We start from the raw sequence: 22046 nt of genomic DNA on the forward strand, positions 1-22046 counted from the left end.
AAAGACAAAAAAACTTCACTGGCATAGATCAGATTGGGCTCCCTCTGCTGGCAGCTCATCAGCTTGCTATGAGGAGACCCTGCCATTGGTTCCCTGGGTGTTTTAAGCCTCTAAGGTCTGAACAGCACCCAATGTCCCTGTCTTTAGGCCCCTAGGGACATCTCTGGAGCACAGATCTTCTGTCTAGGCTGCAACCATATGGCCCAGCTTCCTAGCCCCTCTGGTCTCACTGCTGACTCCTCAGCCCCCACCTCAGTTTAAACACACCCTTTCCCAGAACTCCAAAGGCATAGGCCTTCTACTTTCCCCTCTTCAGAGGGCCATTTGATAGGTGTAACATATAACAGATACTAACACGTTATTGCTCTTTACTTAAGCATGATAAATACATAGAGGGTATAGATCATATAGAAAACAACACACATTCTGAACACAATGCCCCTCACTGTAGCTCACTCTTCGCTTGGAGGGCCATCTATGTTCAGATAGGCAGGTACCTCCTGTCCCAACCTCATCCATTTCTTACAGCTGTCTCCTGCATCTTAAACTGGTGAAAAATTACCAAAGAACTCCCAACAGAGCATCTTTTATAACCTTCCAGTCCCTGTCAGGTGACCTCCTAATCAGCCTCCCCAGGTGACCAGAGCCCAATACCAGATGACTGTTACCAAGTGACCCCTCCCCATCTAGCCAGTTCTTGGGGTAGACATTATCTTACTGTATAGGATGTTTATATTTGAAAAGAGGATTATACCAATTTAACAACTGTCTATTGTCAGTCCTGCATCACTATGCCTTGGCATTTCTGTCCAATATGGAGGTAAAGAGATCACAGAGAAGGCACCTTGTCCCCACATTCAAAACAGAGTTTGCCGATTGGTAAAGACACAGAGTTCATAATCTCACAGCGAATTCATAAATTGTACAGACAAATTTCCATTTTCTCACCAGAAAACCAAATCTCACTTAGGGCATGGCTACACTCAAAACTTCAAAGCGCTGCCGCAGGAGCGCTCCCACGGCAGCGCTTTGCAGTGCGAGTGTGGTCGCGCGCCAACGCTGGGAGAGAGCTCTCCCAGCGCTCCTGGTACTCCACCTCCACGAGCGGATTAGAGCACTGGGAGCACGGCTGGGGCACTGTTTACACTGGCGCTTTACGGCGCTGTAACTTGCTGCGCTCAGGGGGGTGTTTTTTCACTCCCCTGAGCGAGAAAGTTGCAGCTCTGTAAAGTGCCAGTGTAGCCATAGCCTCAGTTGCCATTGGAGAAGCCACCTTAGTTTTCTTTCCCAGGCTGTTCAACTGTCATCTGCTGAATACTCCCTCTGCAAACTTCCCACTTCACTTCTCAGCATGCCAAACATTCCTGTTATCACCCTCTGACAACTGCTTGGGCCCAATCTCCCGCTCAAGTGCTTGATTTGTTTCTCTGCGGAACTATGCTACGTGGTCCCCTTTCCTGAATGTTAGGATAGTAAGTAGTATTATTTCCCAACAAATGCCCATTCCAGACATCAAAGTCTTTAGAAAAAACCCGGTTTCTGGTGTTTTCAACCTGGAAATTAAGTAAAGTTTTAACAGTGAAGTGACAAATTTGGGGGAAAAAAGACAGTCTTACCTTGTTTCCTTCTTCCTTCACTTGGGGATTTATGAGTTTTACAAAAGAATAAAACAATTGGCGAATTCTGGAATCTCCTATAAATGCAATATGTTTGTCTAGGAGGCAGTTTTTTGCTTCACTGCAAAAAGAAACAGCATTACAAAATTAACATATTACATTATTTAAGGAATCAATTTAATGAAGGAAATTGACAATTCCTTAAAGGAAATCTTGAATGTTATACAGAAAATTCTAAACATTACATCTAACTCTAAAGAAGGGTAAATTGTTTTTTTAAAATACTGAATGCATTACATATAACTAGGAATAAGTATGAAATAAGGAGCCACCCTGACCATTTGATTCTACAAATTACTGCAGGAGTGAAAGGACTCTCTTTCCCATTGGGTGGTGCTGAAAAATCAAAAAGACTGAGTAGTTGTATAACTTTGTTGAGTAACAGAATAATTCTGAGTGATAAAGGTATCTGTCACGGTTAAGTGAATGAAGAGAAAAGTGATAGGTACTTTTATTTCTCAACATTATTTAGTCCATTTTCTTAAGAAAAAATTCTAAAAAAAGAATATATATTAACTATTTGGGATATTATAACTAAGAATTGTATTTGCCCTTTAAATCACAATTTGAAACCATATATAAAACATGTGATGCACCTTGAGCTATCTTGAAATTCTTCATAATAAACAAAACATGCAGTATAAATTATTACTACCACTCTTATCTATTTATATTTAGTAGCATGATCCATTATGCTTAGCACCCTAGACACATAATGAAAAGAATATCTGCCACAAAGGACTTACACTAAGTGCCCTTTTCTGATCTCTGATAAATTATGTATTTCACTGTAACCCATTTAAAAACAATCAGATGCAAGCATGAAGACAGCCAAAAGAGATGAGGCTATAGAGACTCAAAAGACTGCAGTCCAGTATACAGATTTCTTACTACTTTCCCCTGTAGAGAACAGAATAAAAATAAAAGAATGTCAGGTGATATCCTTACCTATTTTTATATTTATGCATCATACAAGTATGGGGCTGCCATACTTTTTCCCCAAGAAATCTCCCACTGGAAAGAAGATATTCACATGTATCATCACCTTAAAAAAATTACACTAGAATTAGAATCCAACTACAAAATGTATCATAACCACCAACTACCTTATTTTTTTTTAAATAAATAGTTGAAGTTTAGACCACACAAAGGTAAGAAATCACTAGCACTGACTAGAACCAAGTATATTGTAAGGACAGGTTTCAGAGTAACAGCCGTGTTAGTCTGTATTCGCAAAAAGAAAAGGAGGACTTGTGGCACCTTAGAGACTAACCAATTTATTTGAGCATAAGCTTTCGTGAGCTACAGCTCACTTCATTGGATGCATACTGTGGAATTATATTGTAAGGAGGTCCCATACAAATTTCCCCACATAATTTTGCCATTTATTACTTCTCACTTCTGTCTGAAAACATTCCTCTGTCTGCAGCCAAATGGTGATGATTGCCTAATTTCTACTAAGGAGCAGGTAGTGACCTGAACTAAATTAATACTTGGGCCTCCAGAGTTAAAAGAACAGAGCATCAATCCACTGCGTCACCTATCATTCTACAATTATAACAACATAAAGTGAAGTGATTAACATACTAGCACTCTAATGTAATTCTCTTCTGTAAAGATTTAGCATATGGTTTAAGCATTTTATATACAATCTAAGTCTAAAAAAGAAATGTGCAGGATTATCAGTTTGTATCTGCTTGCTTAAAATGTAATTACCACCTTAAAGCAGGCGGAATTAGATCTCAGTGTTTCAGCAGAAAGAGGTTTGCATAGGAATTCTCTGTAGCCTCTGATTCTGCACTGCAGTCAGCTCCTTCAGACTAAAAGTTGCAAACTAAGGGTCAGCTACAGAAATGTGATTTTTTTCTTCAAGCTCAAGTAAATGAACATCTTAGGTACGAAACTAATAAGTCCTTTTTAAAATTGTTATGAATACCTGGGCCTGAAGAAAAAGGAAAGATTTTGCTGCTGTTCCCAAGATACTATTTTTCCAATAAATTAACATTGAAAAAGGTATGATTTCTGAACTTTCTCCCAAAAATGAAAAAACAAATGATATTCATGGGCACTAGACCTTCATTCAGAATGATTCCAAAGTGCTTTATAAACTATTTAGGAATCACTGGTTTTTAGCCATCTACAAGGTAAAATGCACCCACTGTACAGCAGTTCACAGCAACATTACACACTAGAAAAATGTAGTTATCTGAACTGAAATTTGTTCTGGACATAAGGAATAGCCATCTTAGTCTTGAGAAGACTATTGAGATTTTTGGTTATCACTAGCCTAAGCCTCAATTGTGCATCTGATCCAGAAGAGGACACCTTTAACTGTACGGTGTCCCCAAACACTGACTCAAAGAGAAGGCTACTTAATGAATCACCACTACTTCATGAAGAACCTAGGATTTCTTTGGAGGTGTTCTAAGTACTGACCCAACCAAATCCTGCTTAGCTTGAAAAGTATGATGAGATCGCAGCCTCTGCAGTAACAAACAAAATTCTCACATATGTACACCATGCTTTGTTTTAATAGCGTAAACCTTAGACTTGGGTTCCCTGCATGGAAAAATCGTATCGAATTTTTATGTGGAGAACAGAGTTTCAGCAAAGCAAACTGAACACTAGTTTCTTATAGCATGGCACTAGAGAGAAGAAAACTAGAGGGGATATTTATTAATTTTCTATAACTAAGTTACAGGAAAATCTGTAGAAAAGAGATACAGTGTGTTGAAATTGCTTAATATGAACTTAAACACAGATCACTTGAGGATCTGCACGAAGACAAGAGGCAGTGGAAGAGAAAGGGAGAAATAAGCACACTGAATAAAGAAAGGTTATTTTCTCGTCAAAATATTTTACACAGACAGCAGCAGATTCACATGACGATGATGTAGCTGTGGTAGCATACAGAATGGACCCATTTCCTTTTCCTCCCCTGACTAATTTTCATTAGACAGAATTGCTCGGGGTTTGTTTTTAAATTTGATATACCTTCCCCAACCTGTATCTTCAGTTTTCCAAGTACAACTTCGAGACAACAACTCATTGGTCCCAATATAGGGTAGTGTTGCTATCACAGCATAGCTGCATGTATTTCAGTGTTGGGTGAAGATATATTAATAAACAAAAAAATTAATAACTACAATTGACAGTGTATATAAAAGGAGTCTAACTTACATCCCTCCACCCCAAAAATACACTAGGTTTTCTCAGAATAGCTCGTCTACCTCAAAAATGAATAGTTAAGGCATGCAGCCAAATGATGTCTCATGCTATATATTTCTTCTCTTATCCCTTGCAAGTTATATCTCCCACCCAATCTAAACTATGCCCCCTTTTGTTTTGAAATAATATACTGCTTGATATTCTTTGAAAAAATAATATGCCTCTTAATTAAAACTAAAAAATGTATTTTTGCATTATATTTCCTGGTTGTTGGGAAGACTTGAGATATTTTCACCATTACCTGTCTTCTAATTAAAAAAAAATGTTTTTTTAATTTAATATTAATGAGATTCTTATATATAAATATGTAAAGATTATATGACATACAAATTTTAAAAAACATATTTAAGATGCAGAATAATAAAGGAATACAAAGGGACAGAGAAACCTTTATATTGAACATTTATTAAATTACATTGATTAACTAATAAAATTCTCAGTATATGCACTCTCACATTAGTATAGCCATGACAAAATAAGCGAATTCCTATGGAAGGTAAAACAAAAGTTAAAGTATCAAAGAAAAAGCTCATGTGGGAGAACTCAGCTACAAACAGAAAATTTCTTCCTTGTACCATGAGTTCAAATCATAAGCTGCCACATACCTATTTAATATTGTGAATAGGTAACAAAATGAATTCATGTCTATTTGCTTTAGATGGGGAAATCATGAATATCACAAAATAGCTCAGTCCCCAAAATTTTGCTATATTCTCTGTCATGAATATCCAATATTTCCTGCAAAATGTGAAATCTACAAATGTCATTAATATAATTTTTTTAGCAGTGTATTTGTAGCGGTGTTGGTCCCAGAATGCGAGAGAGAGGGAGAAAAAGAAAAGGTTGGTGAGGTAATATTGTTTATTGGACCAATTTCTTCTGTTGGTGGGAGAGACAAGCTTTTGAGCTTCACAGGGGCTTTCCTTCAGATCTGGGCAAGATAACCAGAGTATAAGCTAAATACAAGTTGGGACAGATTGTTAAGCATAAGGGGTTCACAACTGATACATAGATACTAAGTTCAGAAGGGACCATTATGATCATCTAGTCTGACCTCCTGCACAATGCAGGCCACACACATCTGTAAGACTACTTAACTGTTTAATGTGCACTTCATTTTAACAGGGAGTAGGGTGTGTTACAAATTGTTGTAAAGGACCATACTTAAACCTTGATTTTTAGTGTCTACCAGAGTTATGACTTTAAGTTCCCAGGCTCATCTTTTGAAGGTGTTGTTTTCTTTGAGGACATGGAGTGAGAGGTCAGATATGGAGTGACTGCATTGTGAAAAGTGTTCACCCATGGGTGATATTGATCACAGTAGAAGAGAAGATATGTCTGCAGATTTTGCATCTGTTGTTTTGGCAGAGTCTGGTGCTGCTTTCATTTGGTGTGTCCTTATCTGTGGGAATCTTACTTTTGATGATCAAACAACCCCCCACCCCCAACTTTGTCAAGCTGAAGGCCAGGATAGGGGGATGGGGAAAGATTTCTATCAGAAGTGTTCCCATCAATATGGGTTGTAATTGTTCGATAATACCCCATCAGCATTCTGGCATGGGGCGGTAGATGACACCTATGCAAGTTCAGTCAGTGGGGATTTTTATTTTTAATTTGAAGCAGGTTCTCCTGGGATATCCGAGTGGCTTATTCCATGATGTGATCTGCTTCTCTGGTGGAGTGTTCTTGTTTAGCGAAGGCAGTTTAGTGCATTTTGATGTACTTTCTCTTCGGAGCAAAGTCTATAGTATCTGAGTGCCTGGCTGTAGATAACAGATTTCTTGATGTGTCTGGGATGGTTGCTAGATCTGTAGAGATAACAATGGTGATTTGTCGGGTTCCTGTATATACAGTAGAACCTGAGAGTTACAAACACCAGAGTTACGAACTGACCTGTCAACTACACACCTCATTTGGAACCGGAAGTACGCAATCAGGCAGCAGTGCAGAGAAGAAGAAAAAAGCAAATATAGTACAGTACTGTGTTAAATGTGAACTAGAAAAAAATAAAGGAAAAGTTTAAAAATTTTTTTGACGAGGTAAGAAAATTTAAATGAAACAAGCACAGGAACAGTTAAGATAGTTAAAAGCGGCATTTTTCTTTTGCATAGTAAAGTTTCAAAGCTGTATTAAGTCAATGTTCAGTTGTAAACTTTTGAAAGAACCACCATAACACCTTGGTTCAGAGTTACAAACATTTCAGTCACAAACAAACTTCCATTCCCAAAGTGTTTGTAACTCTCAGGTTCTACTGTAGTTGTTTGTAGGATTTCGTTTGTGATGTGCTCTCCCGGGTGCCACCTGGAATTGGGGTACAACTGAGCCCCCTGACCCACCAGCCTGGGCTCCCTTTCACACTTATTGTGTAACAAGCTGCAAAACCCTCCAGCCTGCACTTTCACCAGCATTCAGATAGGTAGGGACACACCTAGCTGCAGTTACACAAAGGCTCTCAAGCTACCAGCTTCCCAGCCTAGGACCCCTGAGCAGTACCATCCTGGCCTGGTCAAATATGGCCAGTACATGGGTTTAATACCCGGTCCGCCTCTCCCTCAATGTAAAGAGAACGATGCACACTTGTAGTAACCAAGCAGAGATTTTCCCCATGCACTCCAGTCAAAGCTCACTGGTTTAGATTAAAACAAAACAAGTTTATTAACTATAAAAGATAGATTTTAAGTGATTATAAGGGATAGCAAACAGTTCAAAGCAGATTACCTAGCAAATAAACAAAAAACACTAACTAAGCTTAATATACTAGCTAGACTGTGTATGAATAGCAGATTTTCACCTTAACTGATGGTACAAGCAGACTTGTAAATTCTTAAGACACAAGCTACACTTGCTTTGCAGCTTGGGCTCCCCAGGCGTTTCATACACAGGCTAGAAATCCCTTGAACCTGGGTCCAGCACTTTCCCTAGTTCAGTCTTTGTTCCTCAGGTGTGTCCAGGAGTCTTCTTATGTAGGGAGTGAAGAACCACAGATGATGTCACTCCCTGCCTTATATAGCTTTTGCATATGGCGGGAACCCTTTGTTCCAAAGCTTGGTTCCCAGATCAGTCTGTGGAAAAATACTGATATCCCAAGATGAAGTCCAACATCATGTGGCTTGGTCACATGCCCTTGTATAGTCATAGCAGCCATCATTCACAGGCTATCTGTAGCGTTCTCAGGAAGGCTCACCAGGAGGCAGATAAGCTTCTCCTAAGGCCTACTGTTCTCCCGTCACAATCAGCTATCTAGACTGAAAGCATCTGTCTAGTGGCCATTACCCAGGTGTAAGTACATTTGAAATACAGATACATAGTCAATATTTATAACTTCAGATATAAAAATGATACATGCATAGAAATAGGATAATCATATTAAGCTAATCATAGCTTTTCTAATGACACCACACATGACTTACCTTGCATAAAATTGCATCGTAATTATGCTATAACCACATCATCATTATGAAGAATATTGGGTGCAGTGGCACACCATTGTTGAATCTGATTATGGTGTCCAGGAAGTTGATGCTGCTTTGGGAGCGTTCTAGAGAGTTTGAGAGAGGGGTTGTGGTTGTTTAAAATTTGTGGTGGAAATCTGTAAGGAAGCTTAGGTCATCTGTCCAGAAGATGAAAATATCGTCTATATATCTCAAGTATATGTTGGTTTTGTGGTGCATTTTTCTAGAAATTCTTCCTCAAGGTGGCCCCTGAAGAGATCAACATATTGGGGAGCCATCCTAATACCCATGGTTGTTCCCATAGTTTGGGCAAAGCATTTGTTATTAAATCTGAAGTTGTTGGGGCTGAGGATGAAATGGATGAGTTTGGCAATATTTGGCAATGTGTTTAGGGTGGATTTCAGAGCACTGTACATTGCAATTATCATAAATATTACTACGAAGAATTAAACTTTGTAGATGCTGAAAACTAATGGGAGATACATCATGAATACGTAAAAAAACAACTGTTAAACTTTTTCTGCTTTTGTATTACTAAATGTGTGCACCTTTCCCAGCCTGCTCTAAACAGTCTACACAGACACACACTAACTTCATAGCATTTGGTTTTATTAGACAGAAATTTAAACACAAGGTAAAAGTTCAACACATGCCTTCTCTCAAGGCGTGGTGCTCCTAAGGTTCCTATAGTTTATCCAGTTCAGATAACAAACCGCCTGCACCACTGATTCAGTAAGACTCAACAACCCCCAGCAGAGTGGATTCACAGACAAACACACGAACTTGTTACACTGAGGAATCCAGCCAGAAATCCTTGCTGTCATAGTTTTTAATCACTCACTATTGATCCACCTGATTTACACCTAGTTTAGTTGTATGTATCTTAACTCTGTGACCGGTTTAATCATTGCCTAGGAGTGAGAGACAGTGAATGGAAATAGCTGATCTGTGGAACATGGCAGTGCTGAGGTTTTTTTTTAAAAAAACATGCATTATTAACTGCCCAAAACCTTTTTTTTATGTATGTTTGAATGTAGCTGAACTCAGTCTATTATTTTTATTTACTATTTGTATTAACACAGCACCTAGAAGCCCTAGTCATGGACCAGGGCCTCATTCTGCTAGGCACTGTACAAATACAGAACAAAAAGATGATCCCTTACCTAAAAAGCTTACATTCTAAGTATGAGACAAGAGACAACAGATACATATAGGCAGAGGAGTAAAAGAACATGAAACAATATTTGGTTATCATGACAGACAGTGGTCCCAGCACACTGGCACCCTAACCAATGTCATGTGTTTTTTGCAGGCATCATGGCAAAGGAAAGTTTTGAGAAGGTTTTGGTAGGAGAATAATAATTAGTTTTGCAGATGTTTATGGGGAGTACTTCCCAAGAATGAGGAATAGCATGGGAGAAACCACAGAGGCATTTGTTTGAAAATGTAACCAAGTGTCTGATGTAGGCTGGCAGAACGGGCCCAGAAAAGCATGAGAAATTCACAACATTAACTCTCCATAAAAAAAAGGTTTTGGGCAGTTAATAATGCATGTTTTTTTTAAAAAAAACCTCAGCACTACCATGTTCCACAGATCAGCTATTTCCATTCACTGTCTCTCACTCCTAGGCAATGATTAAACCGGTCACAGAAGGCACTGGATGGATGTTAGTCCTTTCAATGAGTCCCTGTATCATCTGTTCATCCCTCATCTCTCTGCTGGTCCAGCACAGCCCAATCCTCCCTCCCAGCCCTCCTCCCCATGAAGGGGTAGGTATCAGTAAAGGCCCTACTGATTGAGGAACTGGACAGAGGATGCAAAAACAGTGCAGGGACGAAGAGTCAGTGGGGCATGTTCTGAAGTGGGGACACAAATGTAGGGTATGGATGTGGGTGGTTTATGCTAGTAAGAGTAGTTTAGGGGTATGCTGGACCCTCAGCACTTGTGCCAGAGTGCAGCACTAAAGGATGAAGCATGGCAAAGGGCAAGAGCTCTCCCAACCCCCCTCCTCCGCCCCTCCCCCACACTCCCTGCACTGCGCCAACACCCCATATTCCCTAGATTTGCACCAAAAAAGATATAAAAATCTGAAAATGTTATGAGCAACTCAAGTTAAGGATGCTGTGCATCAGTTAACCCCTTGAAAAATAACCCAACTAGCTTTTCTTTGTTCACAATCACTCCCATTGTTCAGGAAACAGCCAAAGACCAAAATGACATATCCTAAGTACTTATTAGCTTTTCATCTTGCCTCTATTTAATTAATGCTCATTTCCTTCACGGTATATACTTCTACTTTAGAGCACTTAAAAACATCAGCTCTAAAACCAGAAACTTTGGTTTTGGGGCAAAGCTTCCAAAAACAGCCCCAGCAGAATGCAGGAAGAAAACAGCTTATGTGCATAACACAAATTTATCTGAAAACTGCTCAGGGTAGGGCTGAAACTCAGAATGTATGCATATGGCTCAGGTTCAACGATCAGAGCATGTCACCTTGAGCTACCCAGTCAGTATGACAACAGAGCCCTAGTCTTCTTACATAAACACAATTCACTCTCTTTGGTTCATCAGTTAGGGTCAATCCAATCTGGAGCAGTAAACTTAATTTTCCAATAATTTCTTTAATTTTGCTTCCCCAGGAAGGGGGTAGGGGGAACAGTGGATACCGAAACAGTGCTGGGATAAATCCTGAGCAGGTAAGATCAGTTCAGGGAAGATAATATCCATAGTTTGAGCTCCAGGTGTTGACAAGTAAATGTTTTAAGAACCAAGTGATTTTGTAAACATGTGATTTGGGGGGATGGGGGAGGGGGGCGACAGACGACTGTATTTGTGCAATCCCTTGTTCAAATGACTCCTTATTTGGACCACTACCCCCACCTCACAACCCAAAAATGAACAACAAATTTTAAGACAATTGAGTCAGCACCTGGATTTTAAGACATGTCTACACAGCAATCAGGATGTGTGATTGCAGCATGCATAAGCATAAGCAGACTAGCTCACTAAGAACAGCAGTGTAGCCACAACGGCATAGGCAGCAGCATGGGCTAGCCCCGAGTACACACCTAGGGTCCCAAGTGGAATTTAACTTGAATGCCTAGACTATACTGCTATTTTTAGTGAGCTAATCAGATCACAACTAGGTCACCTATGCCTATACATGCTATGATCACACCTCCTGACTGCAGAGTAGACCTACCCATAGAGCACTGAAAAAAGTATTTAAAACAGTAGGCGATTTTGAGGCCAGGTCTACACTACAAACCTATCCTGGTGTCACTACATTGCTCGGGGGTGTGAAAAATCCACACCCGAGTGACCTAGTTGTATTGACATAATCCCTGCTGTAGACAGCGCTATGTCGACAGGAGAGCGTCTCCTGTTGACACAGCTGTCGCCTCTGGCAGAGGTGGATGAACTATGCCAACAAGAGAAGCTCTCCCCCTGGCATAGTGAAGTCTTCACTAAAGCACTACAGCAGCACAGCTGCAGCTTTTTAAGTGTACACCTGCCCCGAGCCTTAACTATAACAAAGCTGAGACTCCACTATTATTATATGCAACTGTAACAATCTCCATTCTCACACACCTGAGCGAGAAAGTTGCAGAGCTGTAAGGTGCCAGTGTAGACAAGCCCTTACATCTGTAAGATTACAGCCATGTGCAGTTGCAGGATTAGGGCCAAAATTAGCCAATAAGACCTACAATTTCCCAGCATTTTCCTACTAACTTTTCTTCCAAACATGCAATAAGAGAAATTTTTACCATGTTTCAATAGAAAACAAAACCTAATCAAAAACATTTAGGAAGTACAACATCTCCTCAGTCAACAGCAGATAAAGACCATTGAGACAATAAAAGCTAAAGCCTTGACCTGCAAACATTTACACACATGCTTTACTCATATGAGTAGTCACATGTGTTTCTGCAGACTAAAACTTAGTCTGCAGACTAAGGCAGTTGTCAAGGTTCCTCCCCCACTCTGAACTCTAGGGTACAGATGTGGGGACCTGCATGAAAAACCTCCTAAGCTTATCTTTACCAGCTTAGGTCAAAACTTCCCCAAGGTACAAAATATTACCCCCGTTATCCTTGGAATGGCCGCTACCACCACCAAACTAATACTGGTTACTGGGGAAGAGCAGTTTGGACGCGTCCTTCCCCCCAAAATACTTCCCAAAACCTTGCACCCCACTTCCTGGACAAGGTTTGGTAAAAAGCCTCACCAATTTGCCTAGGTGACTACAGACCCAGACCCTTGGATCTTAAGAACAATGAACAATCCTCCCAACACTTGCACCCCCCCCCTTTCCTGGGAAATGTTGGATAAAAAGCCTCACCAATTTGCATAGGTGACCACAAACCCAAACCCTTGGATCTGAGAACAATGAAAAAGCATTCAGTGTTTTACAAGAAGACTTTTAATAAAAAATAGAAGTAAATAGAAATAAAGAAATCCCCCCTGTAAAATCAGGATGGTAGATATCTTACAGGGTAATTAGATTCAAAAACATAGAGAACCCCTCTAGGCAAAACCTTAAGTTACAAAAAAGATACACAGACAGAAATAGTTATTCTATTCAGCACAATTCTTTTCTCAGCCATTTAAAGAAATCATAATCTAACACATACCTAGCTAGATTACTTACTAAAAGTTCTAAGACTCCATTCCTGTTCTGTCCCCGGCCAAGACGACTACAGACAGACACACAAACCCTTTGTTTCTCTCCCTCCTCCCAGCTTTTGAAAGTATCTTGTCTCCTCATTGGTCATTTTGGTCAGGTGCCAGCGAGGTTACCTTTAGCTTCTTAACCCTTTACAGGTGAGAGGAGCTTCCCCTGGCCAGGAGGAATTTCAAAGGGGTTTACCCTTCCCTTTATATTTATGACAGCAGTCTTAACCAGGGGTACGCATACCTGTGGGATTATACAGAAGTCTTCCAGGGGGTACATCAGCTCATCTAGATATTTGCCTAGTTTTACAACAGGTTACATAAAAAGCACTAGCAAAGTCAGTACAAACTAAAATTGCATACAATGGCTTTTTATATTGCTCTATATACTATACACTTAAATGTAAGTACAATATTTATATTCCAATTGATATATTTTATAATTCTATCGTAAAAATGAGAAAGTAAGCGATTTTTCAGTAATAGTGTAGTGTGATACTTTTGTACGTCTGGTTTCACAGGGGCAGTCATGTTAGTCTGTATCCACAAAAAGAACAGGAGTACTTCTGGCACCTTAGAGGCTAACAAATTTATTTGAGCATAAGCTTTCGTGGGCTACAGCCCATAGAATGGAACATACAGTAAGAAGATATGTATATACATACAGAGAACATGAAAAGGTGGAAGTAGCCATACCAACTGTAAGATGCTAATTAATCAAGATGAGCTATTATCAGCAGGAGAAAAAAACTTTTGTAGTGATAATCAAGATGGCCCATTAAGACAGTTGACAAGAAGGTGTGAGGATACTTAACATGGGGAAATAGATTCAATATGTGTAATGACCCAGCCACTCCAGTCTCTATTGAAACCCAAGTTAATGGTATCTAGTTTGCATATTAAAAGGTTTTTTTTCTCCTGCTGATAATAGCTCATCTTAATTAGCCTCTTACAGTTGGTATGGCTACTTCCACCTTTTCATGTTCTCTGTATGTATATACATATCTTCTTACTGTATGTTCCATTCTATGGGCTTCAGAGTAACAGCCGTGTTAGTCTGTATTCGCAAAAAGAAAAGGAGTACTTGTGGCACCTTAGAGACTAACCAATTTATTTGAGCATGAGCTTTTGTGAGCTACAGCTCACTTCATCGGATGCATACCGTGGAAACTGCAGCAGACTTTATATACACACAGAGAATATGAAACAATACCTCCTCCCACCCCACTGTCCTGCTGGTAATAGCTTATCTAAAGTGATCATCAAGTTGGGCCATTTCCAGCACAAATCCAGGTTTTCTCACCCTCCAACTACAACTACAGCATTGGCGCCCCATCATCTCAGGCATTGGCACCCTGACAGCAGGATTGTCTGGCTATGTAGACTCCCTCCTCAGGCCCTACGCTACCAGCACTCCCAGCTACCTTCGAGACACCACTGACTTCCTGAGGAAACTTCAATCCATCGGTGATCTTCCTGATAACACCATCCTGGCCACTATGGATGTAGAAGCCCTCTACACCAACATTCCACACAAAGATGGACTACAAGCCGTCAAGAACACTATCCCCGATAATGTCACGGCTAACCTGGTAGCTGAACTTTGTGACTTTGTCCTTACCCATAACTATTTTACATTTGGGGACAATGTATACCTTCAGATCAGCGGCACTGCTATGGGTACCCGCATGGCCCCACAGTATGCCAACATTTTTATGGCTGATTTAGAATAACGCTTCCTCAGCTCTCGTCCCCTAAAGCCCCTACTCTACTTGCGCTATATTGATGACATCTTCATCATCTGGACCCATGGAAATGAAGCCCTTGAGGAATTCCACCATGATTTCAACAATTTCCATCCCACCATCAACCTCAGCCTGGTCCAGTCCACATAAGAGATCCATTTCCTGGACACTACAGTGCTCATAAACAATGGTCACATAAACACCACCCTATACCGGAAACCTACTGACCGCTATTCCTACCTGCATGCCTCCAGCTTTCACCCTGACCACACCACACATCCATCGTCTACAGCCAAGCTCTGCGATACAACCGCATTTGCTCCAACCCCTCAGACAGAGACAAACACCTACAAGATCTCTGTCAAGCTTTCTTACAACTACAATACCCACCTGCGGAAGTAAAGAAACAGATTGATAGAGCCAGAAGAGTTCCCAGAAGTTACCTACTACAGGACAGGCCTAACAAAGAAAATAACAGAACGCCACTAGCCGTCACCTTCAGCCCCCAACTAAAACCCCTCCAACGCATTATTAAGGATCTACAACCTATCCTAAAGGATGACCCAACACTCTCACAAATCTTGGGAGACAGGCCAGTCCTTGCCTACAGACAGCCCCGCAACCTGAAGCAAATACTCACCAACAACCACATACCACACAACAGAACCACTAACCCAGGAACTTATCCTTGCAACAAAGCCCGTTGCCAACTGTACCCACATATCTATTCAGGGGACACCATCACAGGGCCTAATAACATCAGCCACACTATCAGAGGCTCGTTCACCTGCACATCCACCAATGTGATATATGTCATCATGTGCCAGCAATGCCCCTCTGCCATGTACATTGGTCAAACTGGACAGTCTCTACATAAAAGAATAAATGGACACAAATCAGATGTCAAGAATTATAACATTCATAAACCAGTCGGAGAACACTTCAATCTCTCTGGTCACGCAATCACAGACATGAAGGTCGCTATCTTAAAACAAAAAAACTTCAAATCCAGACTCCAGCGAGAAACTGCTGAATTGGAATTCGTTTGCAAATTGGATACTATTAATTTAGGCTTAAATAGAGACTGGGAGTGGCTAAGTCATTATGCAAGGTAGCCTATTTCCCCTTGTTTTTTCATACCCCCCCCCCCGCCCCAGACGTTCTGGTTTAACTTGGATTTAAACTTGGAGAGTGGTCAGTTTGGATGAGCTATTACCAGCAGGAGAGTGAGTTTGTGTGTGTATGGGGGTGGAGGGGTAAGAAAACCTGGATTTGTGCTGGAAATGGCCCACCTTGATTATCATGCACATTGTGTAGAGAGTTGTCACTTTGGATGGGCTATCACCAGCAGGAGAGTGAATTTGGGGGGGGGGGGGGTGGAGGGTGAGAAAACCTGGATTTGTGCTGGAAATGGCCCAACTTGATGATCACTTTAGATAAGCTATTACCAGCAGGACAGTGGGGTGGGAGGAGGTATTGTTTCATATTCTCTGTGTGTATATAAAGTCTGCTGCAGTTTCCACGGTATGCATCCGATGAAGTGAGCTGTAGCTCAAGAAAGCTCATGCTCAAATAAATTGGTTAGTCTCTAAGGTGCCACAAGCATTCTATGGGCTGTAGCCCACGAAAGCTTATGCTCAAATAAATTTGTTAGTCTCTGAGGTGCCACAAGTACTCCTGTTCTTTTTGTATGTCTGATTTTGCAAGCAAGTAGTTTTTGAGTGGGGTGAAACTTGGGGTATGCAAGACAAATCAGACTCCTGAAAGGAGTACAGTAGTCTGGAAAGGTTGAGAGCCACTGGACTAAGGGACAAGGGGGAAAAGGACAGGTTAGCCACCAAAAAATTATATAATATCCAATTAATATTAAAAAAACATTAAAATTATACTAACCTCCACTCCCCTGCCTATTTGGAGAACATGAGATTGTTTAGTAGTAGTGATCACTGTACATTATAATTTCCACCCATCTTCATATGTCTTTACCCATTTTTAGGATTGCCCACTTTTTCATATGGTTTTCTAGTGACCGGCTATTGCCTTTCTTGTCCCTCTCTAATGCTCACTGTTATAACAGTCCACAATACTAGTCTTTACCATCACAGAAAAAAAGTATGCTATTGACTAATTGTCTCCAGGTGTACCACTGCACATTTGACTAAGCAAATAATAAAGGTTTTTGTCCCTTGTCTAAAGGATCAGGTAATGATCATTACTTGATTTAGTAAACAAACCTCAACATACAAAAAGTCTGAGCCAACAATCTAGTCCTATGCTCTTTTAAGTACATAATTAATTTAAAAGTTTGTGTTTTTTAGGTAGCATAGAAGAGGAATAAAACACATTTTTACTGGCTGTGCCAAATTATGAATACACAATCTTCTGATTTCTCTCCAAAAACATATGCAATCTTAAAAGGTTTTATATGATCAACAGTGCTTGGTATTATCTAAGAAACTCATATCCAGTCCTGTGACAGGGTTCTCTCTTCCTCATACAGTTTCAATGTCACTTTATGCTTAAACTTGAGAAATTAGCAAAGAGTGATTATTCATCAACCTTTTGGAAAAACAACAACAGACATTTTGCTGGTTTTGATTTGTACACAGACCCCCTCTCCACTATCCCTACCCTGCCTCTATCCACATAGGGTGTTCATTAGTCTCTAAGGTGCCACAAGTACTCCTTTTCTTATTACATTCCTTGACATCTCTGAAACAGACTGAGCCTATATTCGAAAAATGTGGATGTGTACTACACCATTAGAACAGCTTCACTGGCAGTAACAAGAGTGAAAGGGGTTGCATAATATGACAAGCATTTTTACCACTGTTAGCTAACTGTGCACCAAGTTCAATTTTTACATGTCCAGTTTTCCTACTGTAGACATGGCCTATGGAACTGTATTGTGGATAAACTTCCTACTGTACCCACAGGACTGTGAAGCAGGGTTGTGTGTGTAAACTAGAAATAGGTGATGAGATCCCTTTAAATTTTTCATTACTGTTTATGGAATATGCTGGATTTGCAGCACTGGAACTGAAATGTTCTAATTATCCACTGAACAGGCAACAGTACAAGTTTCTCTGTACTGTCTTGCCAAAATACCTCGACCTTAAAATGGATCATTTCAAAGGACATAGAAACTGAACTATGTTTGTACTTTCTCATCCCTTGACTCTTCCACTAAAAAAAAAAAAATCTACCTACCTAGTTGTGACGTTATCTGATTAAAATATGATCATGTAGATTATTGTTGCTACCACTGTTATATAAGTGCAACAAATCGTGTACAAAGTGTGTCAAGTAAGGTATCTATGGAAAGGTTATGATTTGCTGAATATGATTATACTATTTGTATGCATGTATTATTTTTGTATCTGAAGTTATGAATATTAACTATGTACCTGTATTTCAAATGTTTGTCCCTGTGGTAACACCAACAAGGTATTTAGCCTGCACATCTTGAAGGGACTATTCAAGTTAAATGACCCATCAAGAAACACTTAACTTACAATGCACCATGGAAGACGTCCATCCACACCTGATGGACTTTCAAGTGAATGTTCTGAGTAAAGTATGAGTAATGGCCTTGACTAAGCAAAGCATGCATAGACATGTGACTTGCCCATGTGAGTCCAAATACCATCTTATTACCTGTAATTTTCCACAAAGTAGAACAATGGGTTTCCCTTCACTTGGCAGAAGCTATAAAAGGCCCTGGAAACATCTCCATTTTGTCCTCCCCAAACCTCTGGACTATGGACTTGTACTAATGTACTAACCAAGGGACTGAGGACCTTCCAGTGATTTGGAAGCAACCAGAGACAAGCCAGCAGTTTTTTTCATCACTGCTATAAGCCTGATCCAAGAACTTTGTATTTATTGTATGTATTTGATTCCTTTAACCAATTTTCAGTCTCACCTTTCTTATAAATAAACCTTTAGATATTAGATACTAAATGGTTGGCAAAAGCATGATTACTGAGAAAGATCTGAGTTATATATTGACCTGGGTATGTTGCTGCTCCTTTGGGATCAGAAGAACCCTTTTGTTTGATGAAATTGGTTTTAAAGAACCACTCATCATTAAGTCTTGGTGTTGAACCCATGACTGGAATACCTAAGGAGGCTGCATTTCTGGCTTCTTGTTAGCCAGTGTGGTGAGACAGAAGTTTACTTTTGTTGCTGGATTGGTATATCTCATGGAAGAATAACCACCGGTTTTGGGGCATCTGCTCTTTTTCCAGCAGCTTGTCCTGAATTTGGTACTCTCAATTGTGACCCACGGAGACACACTGACACTACTACCTTATTTGCTTTCATCAAACAGGGCATTTGTGACAGTGATTTTGGGGTTTAGGTCAATTGTTTACATGGAACAAGGGCATATATCAAACAATTAAGATTTTACACCATTATTACTATTTCAGTCAAGGACCTGATTTTCTTCCAAGCCAAAATAGTTATACTGACATTGTGGATGCCCATATACAGGTCTGAAAGCAGTTATACAGTACAGGCTATTCCCCTTTGAGTATGGGAACAAACAATATTGGTATAAGTACTGTATTTTCACCCATGTACGACGGCATTCACTGGAAGGGGGACTGTACCACTTAAACTATACCAGTATAGTTAAACCAGTACAACTTGCGTGCTTCAACAAAGCTGTTGACTTTCGGTCCCAACCAGTGGCCTAGAGGTGAACACCACCACACACAATTGTAAATCCATAGCAGGTTTTGTAATGTTATGGGGGGAGGAGGGGAAATCTGCAAGGTGGTTGAGACCAAGGCACGTTTCTGTTGACTGTCTAATTCAATCTGAACAAAGCCAGGGGCTGGTGTTTAACACGCTGGTGCCATCCACCATTTTAAATAGCATCCAAGGGAGCTCGGATTCAGTCCCTGTTCTCCAAAACTCGTTCCTCTCCTCCCCAAGCCTTCCCGTGCCGGCTCAGCTAGGGCTGTCTATTTGCACTCCCCTGCCTCTTAACTGTTTGCACTGGAGTGTCCTAGACTGCCAGGTCCTCAGGGCAGGGACCTGACTAAACACACCAGCCAATTTCAATTCCCTCCTGCCAGCCCTTCCCCGGGCAAAAGGTGTCCCCGTCCTGCGCTGCCCTAGTGGGTGTCCCCAACAGTCCGTGCGAACAGCTCGGCTCCGGTAACAAGTAACCGCGGGGAGGGTAGGAAGATGATGCTCAACTATGGCGAAGTTTAGGAGCCGTCCCCGTCCCCATCCCTCAAAGCGGTGCCGGCCCCTCCGTGCGACACCAGCTTGCGGGCACCAGCCGTGGGGTACCCAGCCACCCTGTCCGGGCCCCGGAGCGCCCGTTCTGCGCGGCGGGAGCTCGGGTCCGTCCCGCGGCTGGTGACCCGAGCCGCAGCGCCTTTCGCCGGGGACAGCACCCAGGAGCCCCTGCAAGGCAGGAGACGCGGGGGAAGCGCGACCCACAGGATGCCTCCCCCGCGGCTGCGGCGGCGGGTCCCGGCTCCCCCCGCGGACCTCCGCCCGGCTCCCCAATGTCCCGGGGCTCCCCCTCCGCGGGGCTGCCAGCGCCGTACCCTCCCCTCACCTCGGTAGTGGCGGAAGGCGGCGTGGCAGGCGGCGAGCAGCAGGACGGCGCCCAGCGCCAGCGCCTTGGCGCTCCTCACGCTGAAGTAGTGGTTGATCTCCCGCTTGCCCACGGTGTAGGCCAGGGCCGCCATCTTGGCTCCTCCATGACAACAGCGTGCGATGGAGCGGGCGGGCGCAGCGGGGCAGCACTGGGTCTCCCGCGGCGGCGAAGGGGAGAGGAGCCTCCGCTGCTGCTGCCGCCGGCGCCAGCAGCGCCGCTGAGCGGGGCCCGACACCCCCGCGGACGGCGAGAGGACGCCCCCGCCCAGCCCAGCGCCGCTTCACTCCAGCCGCCAGCAGCGGGCCGTCCCTTCCTTCCCCGCCCAGAGCTGCGCCGCCGCCGCCGCCTGCCTCCCGCAGCGCGACCCCGCCCTGGCCGCTGGGCCCTGCAGCTCCTCCGGGGCATGGACCAGGGGCGGGGCCCGGCGCTCGTGGCTGCTACTGCTGGCTGGGGACAGTTGTCCCTGGGCTGATGTTATTACTCGACCCCTCCCCCGGGGCTCGGTTGGGGCCAAGCGGCGCTTCCTTCCCTGGGCACTTGCCCAGCAGCCAGGCAGGCACCGCACCTGGGGTTGGGCGTCGCTAACACCTTCTGCCCTGTGGCAGGCACGCTGGGGCCCAGCTACTGAAGCCCTTTGGGGACCCTGGGAAGTCGCTCTTGTTAGTCATGTACACGCACTAGGACATCCCCTTGTGCAAGTGGGGCCAGCGAGGGGTTATGTCACCACCTTCTTCCCTGCAAAGGCGGGCTCCTCACGCTGGAGCACCTACCCTGGGCTGGGCCGCTCCCAAAGAGCATGTCCTGAGTGTCTGCAGATAGCTGCAGCCAGAGGTTGGCTTCCACCCTTCCTGGTTACCAGGTGCAGGGTGCTCCTAACACACTCTCAGTCCTAAATTTTCCCCCCAAAACGGTGTGTTCTGCAGTGTGCAGCCCTCTCCTGGGCCCTTCATGTAGTTTAGGTCCATATCGAGCTGTTTGCTGCTTTAATTGAAGTTACCCAAAGTTGAATGGCTTAGCTTGATCAAAGACTAAAATAAGTTTATTTAACTACAAAGAGATATTTTAAGTCAGTACAAGGCTTAAGATCAAACACTTTCTAGTCTTATCATTTAAACTAAACTTGGTTCAAGATAATATTCCTACCACACCCTCCCAGCAATAGGGCTGTCCAAATTGCAGGTCAGTATCTCTCCCAAAGTCAAGTAGCTGCTTCCTTTGTTTTCTTAGGGGGAGATACATTTTCCTGAGGAGGAAACAAGGAGTCTCCTGCTGGAAGAGTTTCTGTGTTTCTTGCTAAAATACTGATGTTTGTTCTTGCCCCGCTTCCTTGCCAAAGACTGGCCATCTGACAGATGATTGTCCATCTAACTTTGATGACTGCTAGCCAGAGGAATCAGCTTGTCCTTTGTCTTTCAGAAACTGGTTTATTCAGACTTGTCTGGTAAACACGTTTCAGACCTAACTTTAGCTTATGTTTATACTTTTACATATAATGTTGCTACAAACATTTCACCATGATATTATCGAACACAGAATTACTAGTTTTCAAATGATACTTCACAAAGCAGATTTTGTACAAAACTTACTAGAATACTGTGTAGAATGTGAATACAGGGGTGCATTCAGTCACGCGCACACACTCAACAA

The 22046-nt window shown here is 42.3% G+C and overlaps 1 protein-coding gene across 1 annotated transcript in view; it reads right to left on the reverse strand.

The window, feature by feature from the left end:
• The window catches only part of CASD1 (CAS1 domain containing 1), a 60696-nt gene extending 39835 nt beyond the window's left edge, over positions 1-20861 (reverse strand). The window contains exons 1-3 of the mRNA XM_084621073.1: positions 20358-20861; positions 2625-2721; positions 1617-1737 (exon numbers count right to left, since the gene is read on the reverse strand). Of these exons, the coding sequence (XP_084477199.1) occupies positions 1617-1737; positions 2625-2721; positions 20358-20490 (351 nt within the window). The 5' untranslated portion in view covers positions 20491-20861. The remainder of the gene's footprint in view (positions 1-1616; positions 1738-2624; positions 2722-20357) is intronic.
• Positions 20862-22046: the final 1185 nt, after the last annotated feature.

This window comes from Lepidochelys olivacea, assembly GCF_965140295.1.
Source record: "Lepidochelys olivacea isolate rLepOli2 genome assembly, chromosome: 2".
Taxonomy (NCBI): Eukaryota; Metazoa; Chordata; order Testudines; family Cheloniidae; genus Lepidochelys; species Lepidochelys olivacea.